This window comes from Salvelinus namaycush, chromosome 5, assembly GCF_016432855.1.
Source record: "Salvelinus namaycush isolate Seneca chromosome 5, SaNama_1.0, whole genome shotgun sequence".
In the NCBI taxonomy this organism is placed as follows: Eukaryota; Metazoa; Chordata; class Actinopteri; order Salmoniformes; family Salmonidae; genus Salvelinus; species Salvelinus namaycush.
Genome location: NC_052311.1, coordinates 21,507,747 through 21,522,552, shown reverse-complemented (window position 1 = coordinate 21,522,552; position 14,806 = coordinate 21,507,747). Strand labels below are relative to the sequence as shown.

Here is a 14,806-nt window from a genome sequence, read left to right as displayed (position 1 = left end):
CTGAACATTTACAGTGCCTTCAGAAAGTATTCATACCCTTGACTTATTTTGTTGTCTTACGTAAGACAATGTACTAAAATTATTTCTCTTCTCCCATCTACACACAAACACCGCATAATGACAAAGTGAAAACTTTGCAAAATGTATTGAAAGTTAAATATAGAAAAATCTAATTTACATAGGTTTGTGTGCGTTTCTTTCTAAATCATGTCCAAACAATTGCACTCACATCTGTAGCCATGAAATGCTTTGAAAAGCTGGTTATGGCTCACATCAACACCATCTCAGACACCCTAGCCTAGACCCACTCCAATTTGCATACCACGGACTTTCTGCCGCCCCCAGGTGGTGAGGGTAGGCAAACACACACACACCCTCAATTACCTCGTATCCCTGCACATTGACTCAGTACCGGTAGCCCTTGCATATAGCCTTATTTTTAAAAAATTACTCTTTCTCCCCAATTTCGTGGTATCTAATTGGTATTTACAGTCCTGTCCCATCGCTGCAACTCCCGTACGGACTCGGGAGAGACGAAGGCCGCGAGTCCTCTGAAACACAACCCAACCAAGCTACACTGCTTCTTGACACAATGCCCGCTTAACCAGTAAGCCAGCCGCATCAATGTGTCGGAGGAAACACCGTACACCTGGCGACCGTGTCAGCGTGCATGCGCCTGGCCTGCCACAGGAGTCACTAGAGTGCGATGGGACAACGACATTCCTGCCGGCCAAACCCTCCCCTAACTCGGACGACGCTGGGCCAAATGTGTCTCCCGGTCGCGGCCGGCTGCGACAGAGCCTGGACTCGAACCAGGATTTCTAGTAGCACAGCCAGCACTGTGATGCAGTGCCTTAGACCACTGCGCCACTCGGTGGCCCTAGTCTTGGAATTAGTAAAACAATAAAACATATATTTTTTTAAAGCAAATGTCTTACTTTTGAACTCTGCATTGTTGGGAAAGGGCTCGTAAGTACGCATTTCACAGAAAAGTAGTAGTAGTAGCAGGGGTAGCAGCAGCAGCGATAGTAGTAGTAGTAGGAGCAGGGGTAGTAGTAGCAGCCGCAGGGGTAGCAGTAGCCGCAGGGGTAGCAGTAGCCGCAGGGGTAGCAGTAGCAGCAGGGGTAGCAGTAGCAGCAGGGGTAGCAGCAGCAGCGGTAGTACTAGTAGTAGTAGTAGCAGCAGGGGTAGCAGTAGTAGTAGCAGCAGGGGTAGTAGTAGCAGTAGCAGCGGTAGTAGTAGCAGCAGCAGCAGCGGTAGCAGCAGCAGCGGTAGTAGTAGTAGTAGTAGTAGCAGCAGCAGCAGCGGTAGTAGTAGTAGCGGCAGCAGCAGCGGTAGCAGTAGCAGCGGTAGTAGTAGTAGCAGCAGCAGCAGGGGTAGCAGTAGTAGTAGCAGCAGCAGCAGCGGGAGCAGCAGCAGCGGTAGTAGTAGCAGCAGGGGTAGCAGCAGCAGCGGTAGTAGTAGTAGTAGTAGTAGCAGCAGCGGTAGCAGCAGCAGCGGTAGTAGTAGTAGTAGCAGCAGCAGGGGTATCAGTAGCAGCGGTAGTAGTAGTAGTAGTAGTAGCAGCAGGGGTAGCAGCAGCAGTGGTAGTAGTAGTAGTAGTAGCAGCAGCAGGGGTAGCAGCAGCAGCGGTAGTAGTAGTAGCAGCAGCAGGGGTAGCAGTAGCAGTAGTAGTAGCAGCAGCAGCAGGGGTAGCAGTAGCAGCGGTAGTAGTAGCAGCAGGGGTAGCAGCAGCAGCGGTAGTAGTAGCAGCAGGGGTAGCAGCAGCAGTGGTAGTAGTAGCAGCAGGGGTAGCAGCAGCAGTGGTAGTAGTAGTAGTAGTAGTAGCAGCAGCAGCAGCGGTAGTAGTAGTAGTAGCAGCAGCAGGGGTAGCAGTAGCAGCGGCAGCAGTGGTAGTAGCGGTAGTAGTAGCAGCGGTAGCAGTAGCAGCGGTAGCAGTAGCAGGGGTAGCAGTAGCAGCGGCAGCAGTGGTAGTAGCAGTAGTAGTAGCAGGGGTAGCAGTAGCAGCGGCAGCAGTGGTAGTAGCAGTAGTAGTAGCAGGGGTAGCAGTAGCAGCGGCAGCAGTGGTAGTAGCGGTAGTAGTAGTAGTAGCAGGGGTAGCAGTAGCAGTGGCAGTAGTAGTAGCAGGGGTAGCAGTAGCAGCGGTAGTAGTAGCAGTAGCAGCGGTAGTAGTAGCAGTAGTCGCAACCCTTCCAGGGAAAAATGACTTTACCACATTGTTGAACAGTTTTTCTCAGCGCTCCAATCATTTGCACATATTGATTAGGCCGGGTTTTAGCAAAATGTGATGTTTTTAGCTACATTTGATGGTTTTGGCTGCATTTGATGGTTTTGGCTGCATTTGATGGTTTTGGCTGCATTTGATGGTTTTGGCTGCATTTGATGGTTTTGGCGCTTAGTAGTGACAGTTAGGGTCTGCCTTCGAGGCATTGGAATTGGCAGTTGGGGCATGCGCACAGGACAAGCACAGACCCATCCACACACAATGCTCCATACTGTATCAATGTCAGGGCTGACATTAGATGGCTAAGCCACCCTGACTGTGAAAATTATGAAGTTGGCTTACTGTTCAAAGAGATGGAGGGAGCACAGTATTCCATCTCATATGAAGTGATGGGATCAAATAAAAGGCTTGCAATATACCACAGAAAAGTTGCAAGTAAATCACTTGCGTGCACGACACACACACAGTATGACAAACACAGAGCATAATGATGATTACCCAGAGTGCCTGAGGGTGAACGGTATCCCAGATGCCTACGCTGCCATCAATACTCATTAAATGGCTAGACAGTAATTAAGGGTCACAGAGTTTGTTTTAATCATCATTGGCATTCTAAATTTGGGACATGGGCTATAGTGGAAAGATGTGAATTGAACACCCACAGGCACTCTGGGTAATCAATGAGCAGAGTATTGCTGCTTGAAATTATGAAGACCTCTTTATTCTTTTCACCTGAGGTAAGTTAATATGAAATGAGTTGACCAACATTTGAACTGATTGGCCAATTGGCAATCGGCTTACTAATAAGCTGACTCCATAGAGATTCAACCACTGGAGGCGTGGCCTAGTTCTCAGGCTTAAAAACCCTACATGTATGTATGGTAATGTCTCAGCGGAAACAACAGAGCATTTGCAATAGCCCTTATAGCAAAGGGCCTTGAAAAACAGACTGGAAACCACCATTTATAGTGCACATCACTACAAAGACAATGCTGACGTTTTCAACAGGGTCATTTTCATTCCTACTAATATCTGAGCGTTACGCTGCAATTTAGAATGTTGTTCCTGAAGCGCCTTCTTGGGTGAGATATTAAATCAGAAGAAGAGTTGTGGGGTGACTCAGAGCAATGTTGCACTATGCAGTTGGGAGAACAACAGGAAGCTTGAATCTGACCCGATAACACAGGAAAACTGCTGCTGGTATCGTGGCGAGAATCAACAACACTTTACACGGTGCATGGCGCCAACCGTTAGCGAGATGTTGGTGGGGTTTGATGTCACGAAAGCACCTGTTCCTCTTTGACATCTCACTTCTATTTGCTTGGCATGATGGCATATATACAATACAGCGAGAGCGGCGTTTAGGAGGAAGGACACCTGTGTACTGAACATCACAGCGTTGCAAAGCTAACCTCAAAGTGAAACGATCAAAACGTGGGATGTTGTGAAATGCAGTGGTGTTAAACTGAAACCTAGACTGGGGTTTTGCAGAAGTATCTCAACAGCCATTTCAGAGGTGTCTTAAGTATGACCAAGCACAAATCACCACATCTGTTGTTTAGTCCTGCCCGAATCGGCCATGTTAGTTTTTCAGCAAACTCCCAGGTACCCTGATAATACGTATACCGTGTGAATCGTCATCCTTGTGTTTTGAGGGATATTACAGAGTTTAAAACAGGTGCTGCATCCAGTTTGGGCAAGAAAATGGGAACAAATTGATGCTTAAAACAAAGTGCTATGCATGTAGCCTACAGATGAAGGATCTGTTTGTCATATCAACTTGCCATACTTCTCTTTTAAAAGTATTGACACACATTATTATTTTGACTTTCTCCAAACTGAAGGCCATTAGGCTATCCCTAGACATATGAAATATCTTCACACCTAAAGGAGCCTCCAGGCTTCTGTCATAATTTTGAATGAGGAAAAAAAAGAATTACAAGGACAGTTTGGGAAAACTCATCCCATCCCAATCGACCACTGCAAAATGGACATGCTGGGGTAATAATCACATAACGAACGTTCTATAGTAATACTAGTCTCGTATGAATAGGGCTTTTAGTGAACATACTATAATGAGTTTTTCAACCAAGAAAGCTCTAAAACTGATGTGGGTGGGGGCCATAAAAATAGTGCCACAGTGGCTCGTGGATCTGCGTACCCACATCCATACAGAGCCCATCTTGCGAGCAAAACATTTTAGCTGTAACGGCAGCCTTCCCTCTCTTCACGAGAAGAGAGGGTGTAACAGGTATCGGACCAAGACGCAGCGTAGCTCGTGTTCAACATGACTTTAATAAACAAGACGAAAACTGTGAACACTTACAACTAACAAAATAACAAACGTGGCAAACCGAAACAGCCCTATCTGGTGCAGAGAAAAACACAGAGACAGGAAACAACCACCCACAAACCCCAACACAAAACAAGCCACCTATATATGATTCCCAATCAGAGACAACACAAAACATCTGCCTCTGATTGAGAACCATATTAGGCCAAACATAGAAACAGACAAACTAGACACACAACATAGAATGCCCACCCAGCTCACATCCTGACCAACACTAAAACAAGCAAAACACACAAGAACTATGGTCAGAACGTGACATTAGCGACCTCACTCTTTAAAACTGACATTTTTTTCTCTCTGTTGTCGAGTTCATTTCCTGCAATTTGACACATTTTTAGTCACGTACGAATTGGGCTATTAGTGAACATACTGTATCTTTCCCAGATTAGTTTTTCAACCAAGAAAGCTCTAAAACTTTGATGTCATACAGTGTTTCCCAACTCCAGTGCTTGAGTACCCCCAACAACTCCAACAAAAATGTGTGCGGTTGGAGGTACTCGAGGACTGGTGCTGGGAAACATATTACATAAGCTCATCTGACTCACCTGCTGTGAAGTAACAATCTCACACAGGAATTATATAGACGCCCTCTTAAGGACAGGGTCAAGGGAAGGTTATTATAGCCTACTTATTCCCTCAAATAACCTTATATTCAAAATTATGGACAGTAATAAAGATGCTGGTGAGTGAGTGAGTGGAATTCTGTCATGAATGTCAATCCCTTGGGCATCATCCTGTACAAGTAAAGTCATGGTTTAAAAAATTATAATAAAGCAACACCTCAGGGCACAACACCTCCCCCCAATGTGACCTACCTGTTGTGTGTATGTACTGACATGTGTAACTGGTAGATGCACACACACACTACATGTTCATGTTTTTAAAATGTACGTAAATTGTAAAATCTTGTCTGTAATGTATTTTTCGTTATATGTCGAACCCCAGTAAGACTAGCTGTCGCCATTGACATTGGCTAATGGGGATCCAAATAAATCAAATCAAATGATCAAATAACAAAGGCTAACAAAAGTCTGAATTGTGCAGGGCACGTGGCATCCACCCTACCACAGACAACCAATTGGGACTTATTCAATATACCAACATTACCAAATGTACAGTACAGTAAAACCCCAGTAAAACTCCAGAGAGATGCCGTTATGACAGAGAGTGCATGCTGCTGCCCTTTGTGCTTACATTCATCTTGTCTCTGTGGCTAGGCTGATGGGGCCGAGGTCATTTAACGGCACATTTTCTCCTTAATAATGCGGATGGAGCGTTCTGTTCGACTCACCACCCTTCCGCCAATCAAAAATGTCCCATCCGTCATCATCACTGAGGGCTTAGGAGACTGCGCTCTCCCTCCATCTGCTCCAGGGCTTCCCTCACTCACATACACCGAGCCATAGCTCGCAGCACACAATGGAAATAATACACTGCAGTCTAATAACAGAACACTGGATGGAACACCACTACCAAGGTTGTCAATGGTCACCACTGACTAAAATCCTCTGTTTGTCCTATTTTGCCCTGCCCTGATCAGAGTGTATGTTGTATGGTATTACAATATTACATGTTACCACCCAAATTCCTTTTGAATGTTAATTGTGCGATTCAGTAGATATAGTGATACTGAGAGAAAGTTCACAAGGCATACAGTAGTACAGCTATAAGCAGGTCCTGGCTATTCTGCCACCCTAGGTGAGACAAAAATATTGCTGCCCTGCAAAAATAAAATCTGTATTTTCTGGATAAGGTTCATTTTCAGTTCTGAATTAACAAAAATTTGAAACGTTGAAAATGCATATTTTCTGGATGTTTAAATCAGGTTTAAATGAAAGTTGAAAAGACGTCATTTCTAGACGTCTATATTTAGACCAAATCAAGGCCGGTCCAGAACAGACAAAATCTGAACCATACATAGACATCTAGGTTTGGGTCAAATCAAGGCTGGTCCAGACCGAACCAAAAGCAAATGTCTGTGGAAGTCATTGCTGGTCTGGAATGCTCCAACAAAGACTGCTGGTCTGGACAGGACCAAAAAAATACATCCTTACTGGAAGGTAGGCCTGCAATAGAATTGTATGAATGCCTATCCATGTGTTAGCCCCACCATTTGTAAAACAGGCCATTGCATTGGCTTTACTGGTCCTGATTCCTGTGACTAATCATTTTGGCTATTTAAGCTCTGAATATCAGCTACCGATCTTTGTCAAATAAAATGTTATTGGTCGCATGCGCCGATTACAACAGGTGTTGTAATGAAAAGCTTAATTACCAGCCTTTAAACAACAATGCAGAGTTATTAAAAAGTAAGTAAGAAACCTTTGCTACCAGAAAGGAAAAATAGTAACACAATAAAATAACAATAATGAGGCTATATACAAGGGGTACCGGTACTGAGTGAATGTGCAGGGGTACGGGTTAGTCGAGGTAATATGTACATGTAGGTAGGGGTAAAGTGATTAGGCATAGATAATAAACAGAGAGTAGCAGCAGCGTATGTGAAGAGTGTGAAGGAATGTGAGTGTGTGTGTATGGCGTCAATATGCAAGTGTGTGTGTCCGTGTGTGTGTGTGTTGGAGTGTCAATGTAGTATGTGTGGTTAGAGTCCAGTGAGTGTACATCGAGCCTGTGCAAACAGTAATAAAATAAGAGGGTCAATGCAAATAGTCCAGTTAGCCATTTGATTAGCTATTCAGCAGTCTTATGGCTTGGCGTAGAAGCTATTAAGGAGCCTTTTGTTCCCAGACTTGGTGCTCCGGTACCGCTTGCCGTGAGGTAGCAGAGAGAACAAACAGTCTGACTTGGGTGGCTGGAGTCTTTGACAATTTTTGGGGCCTTCCTCTGGAGTTAACCTGAGCCTATTTGTAATGTGTTTACATAGCAGGACATGCAAAGGATTTAATTTTTTGCTAAGATCAGCTAGTCAAAAATTTACATTTACAAACTTGAAACCATTGATCATGACAATTTAGCCCACAGAATGAAACTCCTGGACAGCAGTTGTGAGCAGCCTGATTGTCCATTCCATATTGTCCATTTTACTTTTAACTCTCCTGTTTTTAGGATATGTTTGTTAACATGTCAGCACATTTTTTATTTGATTGGGTGCCATTTAGGTTAGACTATTTGATCGGAGAAACCTGCATGATGTAAAAAGTGTCTGTCTCATTACATTGTATCGCCAGCCTACAGGCTGCAGAAAAGGCCACAGACAGGATATGGTAGAAAGAGTATCTGCTACATGGTTTATGTTAGATGATTTTTATGACGGCACATTGGTGGAGCGCCGCAGCGATGCGTCTCTACAACAGCACCCTGGAGAGGCACGCTGGGAATGGGTAAGTGAAATATTTTGCGCCCCCGTCTAACCGAATGAGCACTGCGTGTCACAAGGCGGCATCAGCGCTCACCTAAAAAGCCCATATGCCACTGGTTGAGAGAAATTGTCACTTGGGCAGAATTATGTGAGGTTTTGTGTGTTGTTGGAGGTGCGTCTTGGTCAGTTTAGCTCAGAAAATGACACCCTATTCAATCTGACTCCTAATCCTGCCTAACGAGTGGGCCGGCCTTGGCCATCAGTTGCTGTGCACAATTTCAAGTGTGACAGCCTGTAAGGACAGTACAAATAACTGGGCAAGCCGACAGTTGTCCTTCCTTCTTCCCAGTAGCTAGGGAGAGTTGGTCGTCCATGGCCTGGGGTGGGGCTAATTAGCCAACATCCCACAGAGCCACGCATTGCCAGGGTCATTTACCACCATGTGTGCTCACTCAAGCACGTCAAATCCCTGGGCTCGGCAACTACGCAATGGCATAACAGGGTTTCCATTGACACATGGTCTTGTTGGCCAAGTATTTTTTACGACAGGCCTCCATCCATCTGACAAGGCTGCTCGGTCTTAATTCTGTTTGGGTGTTAGTGGGATGCTGAATGTCTTGATAGGTTGGCTAGTTTTTGGAATGATTTCTCATTGGCTGCTGAGTCAGACATGTGGTGAGGAGAGACTAGTCGAAGTAAATGGAGCATAGGAGAGAATGGGAGAGAAGAAGCAAGGCAAGGATTCATCCGAGGGACTGCTCATCTTTATGGTTCGCCGAAGGGCTCAGAACAGCTTTGGTTCTGATCGTTTGATCTCCCCACCATATGCCTTCCGCCTCAGTCCTACAGTTCCACAGCCAGACAGACATAGAGCCATAGATGGAAAGGCAGGAAGTGCTAAATCAACTGGTTTATGTTCCAAGAGGCCCTGAATCTGGAGGAGGCTGTAGATCATGTTTTTACTTCTCTCCTGAAGTACTACCGGTACTCACACTTGGTATAATAAACCATTTTAATTAAGGGGCTATAAAAAGGTTATGTGAGAATGTTACAAGATATTTAAAAAAACTTTCCTAATATAAAAAGAGAACTGAATTAAACGGATACGATTGGTTTGACACCTCACCTTGAGTAATTTGACAGTAAAAGAGCAAAGAAAGAGTTCAAGGTTCAAAATATCAGCAGAGCGTAGTTTGAATTAAAATGTCCTAGGCACAACTAAGGGTCAAGGTTCAAAGGCTACAGACAAAGAAAGGTCAATGCGAAGAGAGTAGTTGTACTTTATAGGTGCTCTGATTCTGCCAAGACTCCAGAGTCAGAGTCTTTGATGAAGCCAGGATTTTGTTTCCATTTCTATTCATGTCCTCCATTGAAGCGACAGCTGGCAGCCACTGCAGCAATATATTTGCCATTGTTATGAGGTCCTTACAATATTGGGTCCTGGTGTAGAACGTGTTAAATTTCTTAGAATAGCAGTCGAAAAAATTTGAGCACAGTATTTGGAAGCCAAGGGCCTGCAACACACCTAGCACTAGTGACTCTGCAAAATCAGGTGGATGGATTGTTGGATAGATAGAAGTGAAGGTGGGTGGCCAAAGAGGCTTGATGCTGTAGTCTCATACTGAGGAAAAGGCTACATTAGAATAAAATGTTACACAGGCAACTTCTACCTTATCCTAAGTCATTTCTTTCTCATTTCGTCAGCTATACAAACACAAGTGTCAAATGGAATGCAGGTGACTGCCAAAGCATGGTGTTTTAGAGTCAACAGCCATGCGACATCCTTGAAATCAAATGGAGTGCTGATGATAATTCCATCGAGTCAGGTACATGTGTGGTGCTAAGAGATTGATTTCTGTCAGACCTATTGAATTGAAGAAAGACCAAAAACAGGGTAGTGTTCCTGCTCGCCTATGTACAGACGCAATGGAGCAAGCAGAGTAACGGACTCCTGTACGGCACTCGCAGAGTGCGGCCAGCGGGGAAACCAATTTTATTTCAGTCCAGTAACCCCTTCAACAGAAGAATATCAGCTGATGTAAGAAGGGCTATATAAATAACTTTGAAGAACCTTACCATGACTAATAGCACTTCTCCTTTGATGTAATACACTACAACAGGGATCTCCCAAGTAACTATGGCCCAAGTCATACAAACAAGTCCATTTGTTACTTTGGTGAACATTAGCCCTTCCTTTGGTCATATGGTTGTTAACATGCTGTTGGCGTTCCACTTTGCCTGACCGAGTTTGGGGTTGGCGGTTTGACTTTCGCTGGCAGGGTTGTAGCACAGGTCACACCACTCCCCCAAGGCCAAACTGCCACTACGGCACCAGCAGCAGACAAAGGAAACTAGGTGATTGGTCGTCAACCCGAGCGACACCAAAAACAAGGCAGAGTCTAGGACACAAGGCTAATCTACGTCAAATCAGATTTCAACCAATGAAGTTCTTGATAAAACGTTCGGACATTACAAGAACAGGAGCGTTGTAACTCACTTTAGGCTGCCCATACTGAAGTTTGATAATACACTTAGGACGAATCAAAAGGTGCCTTCTGCCCACAACAGGGATGGCAACCGTAGTGCTGCTTATCTGGCCACTTCAGTTTCCATAGCAACTACACACCTATCGTGTTCCATATCATCCTCCAAAGGGACGAGTAAAACCTTTCAAAGGGTATCCTTTTGTTCTTTGTGAACAAGCAAGACAAAAACTGTTCAGAACAAAGTCCTTATACCAAGAACAAAAAGGTAGAAACAGTTTTACTGATGTTTACTTGCTTCCTCTCTTTCTTCCTTTGACAGACGTAGAGGATCGGTGAAGATCGTAGGTTCACACCTACGACGCCAGAAAGATGATATGGCCCCCCATCGGTGGCATTACTGACATAGTACATCCCCATTGGCTTATCGCTGCAATACAGTCTAAGGACCAGGATGATTCAGCTAAAACGTTTAAGTTACCCACTATGTAATGTTCTACTACAGTAGCTTAGAGACCTGGTTAATGGTTGTTGGAGTAGGGGAGAAGTGGACCAAAAGAGAGTACACAATGTTCATAGCTATAGGGGGAAATTATGCTCAGTAATGCAGTCACACAAACACACAAGAAGCCATTTGGGGGCCATTTGGCCTGCTATGTAAGGGGTGGAATATGAAGTTATGGTTGTAAATAACAAGCATAACCAAATGGCCCCCAACCACCCTTCTGAGTGTTTCTCAGATTCCCCAACAAGCCGAGCCCTCACAAGTCCTTCAGAGCCTCCTCAGAACTGTTACGCCCTAGGAAAGGGTATTTAGGGGACGCTGCTGTTTAGTGCTTACCGAAAGCTGAGGAAAAGACACAGGACAGCTGTATCCAGCCTGTCCAGTCTGTTTACCACAGCCAGATTAGCCCGAAGGCACTCAAACAAGCGGCTTAGGGAAATGGGGTAAATATGAGTTTGCACAGCAAGGAGAGCCAAAAAGCCAATGTGAGCGTACAGGATAAAATTTGAACAGAAAAGTTACCACTGTTTGCAAATCTTGAAAAGGAGGTAGTGCTCGGTTCAGAACAAAATAGAATGTGAATGAAAATCTCCAGGAAGTAGTCCATGTCAGAGATGTATTTTGATATTCTGAGAAATTAGTTTAGCTTTGCAGAAACATAGTCTATTTCCAACCCGTGGCCCCATAACAGGGGCGGGAGGGGAAATGCGACTACTGAAGAAAGAGAGTGATAATATTGCATCTTGAAATAACAGGAAAATATTGCCCAAACAATTGGGAATTTATTAAATTAATCCAGCAGCAATTTGGTAGAAGGCCCTTCAAAAGGGATCCTTAACATCACAGTAGTTTGTTACTGTGTGTCATTTGGAGAGGCACTGCATCTGTCTGGTTTACTGTGTGTGTCACTAGCAGAGTCAAATAGTTCAGATGTTTTTATAGATACAATTGCTTGACAAACTCATACCTTGACCTCTAGTTTTTTAAATTAGTGTTATATAAGATGTTAGAGGTTATAAAAGGCTTTTAGAAAATATAACACGTAAAGGGTCTCTGTATGAAAATGATTTCCCTCTCATTCACACACTGATGTTGAAGATTACACAGATGCAATGTCTGGAACTTGAACATTTTATGGGAACAGGTTTCACTTAGAAGCAAAGTGTGTGTGTGTGTGGGTAGTATTATTGACACCTTGAGTACAAGGCAATTCCTCAATATCACTCAAAAATACATTAATGGAGTACAAAAAGTAATGCATGCATTAATACCATACATTTTAACATGCATGCAATGATGCATCACTGCCGGTAAAAGATAGGCTACAATGGATGCGTTTACACAGTCAGCCAAATTCTTATCACAGAGCTGATTGGTCAAAAGACCAATTAGTGAAAAAATTATTTGAATTGTCTGCTGTGCATAAGCAGCAAGAGTTGCACACTTGTGCCAACCTACCTCCATGATTCGGTGCAGGTGCAATCACGATTCCTTTCGCGTCCACTTTCGGTGAATTCTGGCCGTACATGCCATCGTCCTTGGTTAGAATTTGCTTAGGATTGCCTTTGGAGTCAAGTACGGTGGCATTGACCGTAGCACTAACATGATCTTCCTTGCTGATGGTTTTGTCAGCACGGATCGACAGTATACATCTGGGCAGAACGAGCACCAACAAGACGACCGGGAGATAGCTGCATGGCGTTGCTGTGGTCCACCTCTTGGGCATCTTCGGAATGTCTTACTGTAATGTCCCCTTTACATCCAAGCTGTTATTCAGGGAATCGAACCACTCCAACGATTCCCCTCCACCAAAAAAAAAAAGACAGGGGCTCGGCGTCTTCCGTGTGGCGTCCCGTCATAAAAGCATGCTGTGCTCTTCACACAGTTTTCTTATTCCAATACATGTGTAGCCTACACTTCCTTTGGAACGAAAAAATAATTAATAATGAAAGCGCACATTAGAACTGTAGGGAGACAAGCTGAAATAATGAAATTAAATGGCTTTGGGCAGATGTAGACTATATCCTTATGTTATAGTTTTCCTATTTGCTGTCAATTGCTTAATATTACAAGACAATACATGTAACCTTTTATCGCATGAAAACCTAAGGAGAGCCCTTCACTTGAATATCATAGGCTCTATATTAATGTCAACTATAATGCGCATGTATATCGTTCGAGTACTTAGCAGGCTATCCCGAAAACAAATACATAGCCTATGCATTAAAATTAGAAGGTTATGAAAAGCCTATAGACCGTATCCAGATTTTCAATAGCCGGCACGCTGTCTGAGTGGCAATGTCTTTCTAAAATATGCAAACGTTACAGCTGTGTATTATTGCCACAAGTGAACAGCTGTCATTACTGATTTGTGTTCACAATAGCGTGCCAATGATTGCGAGCTACCTTTGCTCGGAGCCACTAATGTTCGAATTTTTTCGCATTGATTCACAGCTTCGAAAGCCATGACGCGGTACCTACCTTCTCCATTTCCTCGAACCAAAACGATATTGATACAAAACCTCTTGACTTGCTTTATTATTATGAACGTTCAGTGGCCCTTGCCATCAAAACAACGATAATGCGTTTCACTCTCTGGTCTTTCCCTTCTGGATCCACACAGCGCAAGCGCAGCGCGACTTAGAAGAGGACGACAGCTGCGCTTGTAGGCCAACCAACACGCCAACGTTCTCAATATCTGAAAAGACGGCCACCTGTAGATAGCCTTACAATCACCCCACCTGTCAACATTAATGGTACCGTTATTTAATAAATGATAGCCTACTGATAAAGCGTGGTTCGGTCACAGTGTCCCTCATATCCAACTGTAGGCAGTCAATTAGGTAAAACGTTTTCAAGACATGTTCTAAACTGGTAGGCTATAGTCTTATTGATTAGAGGAACCAATATGTCACTATCCTGCAGTGACAGGTTTATGCTATCAAAACCAAACTAAGCTATAAAGATCTCTTTATGTAGCCTAATCAATTTTGCTTGTGAATTTTGGGATTTTATGACAGTGTTTTCACCAAGACCAATTTCGGGGAAAAGGGACCATAGGACATGACAATCATCCAGACAACGAGCACCTGCTCAAAGCTTATGGATCCCCTTCACACACAGTGTGTGTGTGTGTTACACTGTTCCAATCTGAACACAAAATGGCTTCCCTTGGTGTTCCACTGCTTTGTCCATTTGCCACTATACCCTCTGGTTCCGCTCTATCCATTGTTGACAGGCTCTTGTATTTTCCCACCTGTGCTGTGCTCTGCACAAAAGCCAGTCGATTTTAAACTAACAGCCAACAGTAGCCTCAGGATGACGCGGGGGAGTTTGAGATGAGTCTCTCCAGTCCATGGCCAGTGTACAGACTTTCATCCATTATTAAAATCATGACTAGGAGGAAGGACGTGGGAGGATGAGGGAGAGAGGGATTCTGGCAGAGGAGGATAGGAGAGGGGGACTGATGGGGAGGAGGAAAGGGAGAGTGTGGTGGAGGAGGACAGGAGAGAGGGAGAGTGTGGTAGAGGAGGAGAGGGGGAGTCTGGCAACAGAAAAGGAGAGGAGAGAGTAAATTGTCTCCCCTTAGACCAGGCAGGTGGCTACATTGAGGGATCGGCTTACCTTTGGTAAGAAGAGAGCCCGCGGCCACCCGGGGCTCAGTGACAAGCTAATTGATACATGTCGCTCGGGCTTGCTCCTGTCACTAAATCCGTGCGGCACTGGAGAGACCTGCTGAGGTGGGAAAATGACTGAATGATATAAGATCTGATTCTCAATGGAGTCGTGCAGTAAAGATCAAAGAGGTGGGACTTGGTCCAGTACAGACAGTAGAGAGATGGCTGGGTTGTTGTTACAGTACATCAAACCTGGATACTGTTATGTATGGATGGCTGTGTACTAAATCACTGAGGCTTTGGTG

The 14,806-nt window shown here is 44.3% G+C and overlaps 1 protein-coding gene across 2 annotated transcripts in view; it reads right to left on the bottom strand.

Moving 5' to 3' along the window:
- LOC120048043 (E3 ubiquitin-protein ligase RNF130-like) overlaps nucleotides 1–13,498 on the bottom strand; it is a 69,070-nt gene extending 55,572 nt beyond the window's left edge. For both annotated transcript variants that reach the window (XM_038993723.1, XM_038993722.1), the window contains exons 1-2: nucleotides 13,366–13,498; nucleotides 12,343–12,804 (exon numbers count right to left, since the gene is read on the bottom strand). In XM_038993723.1, the coding sequence (XP_038849651.1) occupies nucleotides 12,343–12,610 (268 nt within the window). In that variant the 5' untranslated portion in view covers nucleotides 12,611–12,804; nucleotides 13,366–13,498. The remainder of the gene's footprint in view (nucleotides 1–12,342; nucleotides 12,805–13,365) is intronic.
- Nucleotides 13,499–14,806: the final 1,308 nt, after the last annotated feature.